General features: G+C 35.1%; 1 protein-coding gene across 1 annotated transcript in view; it reads right to left on the reverse strand.

The window, feature by feature from the left end:
• Positions 1-5,218, reverse strand: part of ECD (ecdysoneless cell cycle regulator) — a 40,933-nt gene that overhangs the window by 9,287 nt on the left and 26,428 nt on the right. Inside the window, exons 3-4 of the mRNA XM_019624648.1 lie at positions 3,459-3,587; positions 2,257-2,342 (exon numbers count right to left, since the gene is read on the reverse strand). Coding sequence (XP_019480193.1) covers positions 2,257-2,342; positions 3,459-3,587 — 215 coding nt within the window. The remainder of the gene's footprint in view (positions 1-2,256; positions 2,343-3,458; positions 3,588-5,218) is intronic.

A 5,218-nucleotide genomic window follows, 5' to 3' on the forward strand; every position in this document is an offset into this window, starting at 1 on the left:
TGACAGGTAAGACAGGGTAGAGAAACTTCAGGCAGGTGGAAATGAGCAGTTGCATAGAGGCAGGGAAGTTAGAAACATGTTCAGAGCGCAAATGGCGCTCAGTTTGGCTTAACATGGAAGACGAGGCTGAACAGATGCACTGGGGTGAAAGCACCGCAAGCCTGAAATGGCTTGGAAGTTTGGGCTCGATGAAATAAGCAGTGGGTCACCACTGATGGCTTCTTTGCTATTTGTAAGAGATTTAAACAATATAGACAAGTTCTAAAGATAAGACAACAACCATATCCCTACCACCCAGAATAATAGTATCGTCATATATACTTTTTGTCAAAATATATGATTACATTTATACATTTAACATAAAAAAATTAAACTAGTAACATGTGCATGTACTTTTAAAAACATATTATAAAACTGTTTCCTGTGATGACCAGTAGTAGCAGTTCCAATCCATTTTCCTACTGCCCAGAGGTGATTGCTCTCATAAATACCATTCTGTGTGTGTGTGTGTGTGTGTGTGTGTGTGTGTGTGTGTGTTCCTACATCGTATTTGCTGTTAGTTCTCTTTACCTGGAATGCTATTCCCACAAATACCTGTATGCCTCATTCCCTCACTTCATTCAGGTCTCTTCTCACTGGAACTACTATCATCATACATTTTGTCCTTCTTACATCTTTCTGTATTTGCTATAATGAGTGAATCTGTTACTTTTACAACAAACTTTATTATTTAAAAAGAACTACCTAACCACCAATCTGTCTTATTTTGTAGGAGAAGACCTAACTCTCCTACATTTGAGTCAAACTTCTTAACTTCTCTTCAATCCAAGGTAACAGTCCTCAGCAGGAATGGCTTCCTAGAGGCAGAGAGGAATCATGCAGGGAGAGTCCCCTAATATGAGGGCTACCTCCTTTATTCTCCTGACTCCATTTCCCAAGTTCTCTTAAATGATACCTTAAGAAGATGTCCTCTTTTCCATCCATTGCTGCCATAAGACTGATGGGAGTGGGGCAAAAGTGCCCCTAGGTACTTATGAAAGAGCAAGGACTTGCTGTAAAGTCATTACCATCTCTCAGACAAGTGAGATTAGCGTTCTCCGAGCATCAACTTGGCTTCACACAGTCTTTAAAGAACATTCTATTACACAAACCATGGAACTTAAAGTGTTGATAATACGACTAAGGTTCAAAACCAGATCAGTTTGACTAAAAAAAAGCCCAAAACACACAATCCAGGACTTTTAACCATAACATACACAAAGCTATTTCTTTCATGCTATCTTTAAGTATCTCAAATTCAATTTTGCAAACATAAATTATAATTTTTCTACTACTCAAATTCTGACCTTTGATTCCTCCACCCAATAGACTTCCTGCTTGAGCTGTTTTCCTTGTGCCACACTGACGAGGAAGTGTCCTCAGTGGGCAAAGATAACGTGGACCTCACCAAATGTGATTTTCTTCTTTCAAGAGTACTATTCCCTCCAATTTTTGCCTGATTTTGGTTGACTTCAAATAATTGATTCTTATATTCTGTCCAGGGTTTATAACTGTAATTGGCAAGGGGTTAATCCAATATGTTACTCCACCACTACCAGCAATAAAATTCAACTTTATTAAATTTTAAAGGGGTGCCATTTTCTTCCCACCCTGTGTTCATTTCTTGCTCTCTCCTGGAAATGTGTGGCAGGTTAGAACGAGATTTGATTTGGAAGCTAAATGTCTGCTTTGTCCTGTGTTTTAGATCCACTTAAAATAGCTAAACACAACCTAGAATTCATAGGAATTGAGCACATGGCCCAATACCAGAACGGTCTGAGTTTGAATCCTAGGCCTGTCGTTTATTAGCCGTGTGACCTTTGGCAAATTACTTAATCTCTCTGGGCCTCAGCTCCTCAGCTGTAAATAGGGAACAATAACAATCGTATTTATTTCACAGGGGACTAAATGAGTTTAAAGTGGCCTCTGCTTTCTAAGTACTCACTAAATGTTAGCCATTATGTGGTGGTGGTGGTGGTGGTGCTGGTGCTGCTGCTGCTGCTGCTGCTGGTGATGACGACAGATGCCAGTGCCAAAGATCTTCTGTCACAACACCTCCTCTCCCCCAACCCCAGCCCCGTCAAAAGTCGTGATCCTTGCCATTAACTGTTTAAATATGTAAACTCCAATTTCTGCGACTATCCTTAAGAGTAAGTAACTCCTTAACTTCTGGCCAGTTACCACTTCGCTGCCATTATTAAGTAATGATAAACTCACCTTTCCGGCCGGTTTACTGAGAGTTGGAAGTAGTTCTTTGCCATTTCTACTCTTTCCTGGTACTGTGCAGAGCCTTCTATGAGTCCCTAAAAAATAAATAATGGCCAATCAGATTATTTACATGGTGTCATTAAAATAACGTGATTACCAGCAACTTTCAGGGAGGTGATGTATGGTTTATAATATATTGTTAAGGAATCATGAGGCCTGAATCTTGGCACCACTTTTGTCAGTAATGTACCTGTTTGGACCCCAGTTTCTTCAAATAAGAGGACTAAGTTACATGTAATGATTCCTAATCCTTTTCACCATTAAGGGCCTCTTTCCAACTAGGAAGATTTTTCTCCCATTTTCTTTATTTAATTAGTTAAGAAATAATTGATTAACCAGTACTAATTTATAAAACAAAGTACAAATAGAGCCAAAAAATAGCATAATCCCACCTTAACTATCATTTCTGGTTTTCACATGCATATTTATAGTGGCATTCATACTTAGTATTTTACACTCTTTAAAAAATATACTATATGTATATAAAGTACTTTTTCATACAGCTACACATATAGTCTTTATATTCCTCATATTCTTATGGACTTTTCTACTTCTTGGATTATTCCTTAAAATAGATTATTGAAAGTGAAGGTTCCGAGTTTGAATCGTTCTATAAGCTCTTGGGACACACTACTAAATTAATTTACAATTAAGGTTCTACCAATTTACAATGTTATGAGCAATGTATAGGAGTATTAATTTCACCATACTCTCAACAGCACTGAATATCATTCACATCCTTTTTCACATATGTGAGAAACAGTCTTGATTATTGTGTGCATATGCATATCTTTACTACTTGTGACAGTGAATATTCTAAGAGAAATTTACTAGTTATCTTTCTGTAGTATTTTAAATCCCTGTCTTTGCTAATTTTGCTATTTGGCGTCTTCATGTTTGCTTTATAGATTTGTGAAAGTTGTTCATCTGATACAAATAATAACTTTTATCATTTTATAGAAATGTTATTAGTCTTTCTAATACTGGAAGCAGTTCATAGACACCCCCTCATTACCACTCAACTAGAACGGTTCCTTTAAATTCTAGCTCCTATAATTATGTTACATATTAAAAATGGACCATAGGATTTTAAATCATTGGCTTGATTATCCCTGGATAATACAATTTTTAAAATGCATTGCAAGTCCTACCTTAAAGTAATCATTCTTGTTCAGACTTTCAAGGAAGCCAGCCCAGAGTGGTGAGGTAGTCAGAGAGGATTTTTTGGAGTCAGAAAAATGTGGGCTACATTTGGAGCATAGAATCTCAAATCCATGAGCCTAGATAGAATAGATAAACTTTTTATTATTAGGTTACTTTCTTTCCCTTTAGTCACACTCAAAATTAGGTGACTGGACACGAGGGCACATGGACATAACACTCTGAATTTTATGAAAAAATCTGACTTTATTTCCAAGTTTCTTAATCTCTGTAGATTATTAAAATTTATAAAGGGAAAGCAAATAATCCAAAACAATTCTTATTCTCTTCAGAGATTTGTTTTCTTGATTATAAAACCAGAAATTTAAACTTATTTATTTACTTAAAAAAGGCTTGCAGAAGGTTTCTTGTCTAACAAAAATTATAAATGAATTGAGGATGGTCTCAGACGTAGTAAAGGGAGAGAATTACTTCATTTTAAGAATCCTTTTATTAAAAAATATAATAAACGCATGTGACAAAGTAATTCCAACAGGAAACTTCCCTGGTCACTCCAGAGGAAACTACTACCAGTTTCTTCCATATCCCTTCAGAAGTAATCTGTGCACTCAAGCAGATATGTGTGTGTCTGTATATTCTCTTACTCCATTCCTTTTGTTATTAAATGGCAACACACACAGTTCAGAACCTTGCTTTTTCACTTAGTCATGTGCCCTGGAGACCATTTTATATGAGCACACATAAATTTATCCATCTCACTTCATAAGTAGACCAGAATGTAACTATTTCCCTACTATTAGACATTTAGGTGGTTTTNTTAAATGTTAACAACAAAAAGATAAACATGGGAGGTGATGGATGTATTAATTAACTAGATAGTACGAATCCTTTCACAACGTATACGTATATCAAATCACCATGATGTACACTTTAAATACCTTACAATTTTATTTGTCAATTATATCTCAATAAAGTAGAAAAGAAAAAAACCTTGCTTTTATTGACATGGAGGCTGGCAGCTTAGACACCTACCCTTTGGCTCTGTAGCAGGCTCCATGGAACACCATTATGAAGCTACTGACCTAGTACAACAATTCTTTCAATCTGTATGTATCTTATACAGAGGAACGTATGAACAAAAATTAATCTGTTAGAGTAATTTATATTAAATTATATGCTAGGCTAGCACTTTAAATACATTTTCTTATTTAGTCCTCTAATTACTATTATGAAGAGGTATATTTTATTTTTTTATACACACACACACACACACACACATATAACATATATATATATATACATATGTTATAATCCTGTTTTAAAGATGAGTGAACCAGAACCCAGTCAAGTTCTAAAATTTTTGTAAGGTCATTTAGTTAGACTGAGCAAAGGCTTGAAATCAAGTCTTCTGATATTATTTTGTGTTCTTCCTATTATAAACTGGTGAAAAAATATATAGAGATCATTTATATAATGAGTGAGTTATTTTATGATGGTGATGTGACTTGTTATATAAATTGATGGAACTCTGTCTGAATTAGTTAGAAAGGAACAAATCAAGTTATATAATGAGCTTACATTCATTTAATAAACATTTGCATACCTTGCTAAATCATATGGGTGATAAAAAAAATTGTCCCTACTCCATACTATGTAGATATTAGTAGGAGAGAGAAAAGAAATATACAAATCATAATAAATTACAAATTATAAAGTTGTATAGGAATACCAAATGCTACAGAGAGTCATA

This window comes from Hipposideros armiger, unplaced genomic scaffold, assembly GCF_001890085.2.
Source record: "Hipposideros armiger isolate ML-2016 unplaced genomic scaffold, ASM189008v1 scaffold_15, whole genome shotgun sequence".
NCBI classification, from domain to species: Eukaryota; Metazoa; Chordata; class Mammalia; order Chiroptera; family Hipposideridae; genus Hipposideros; species Hipposideros armiger.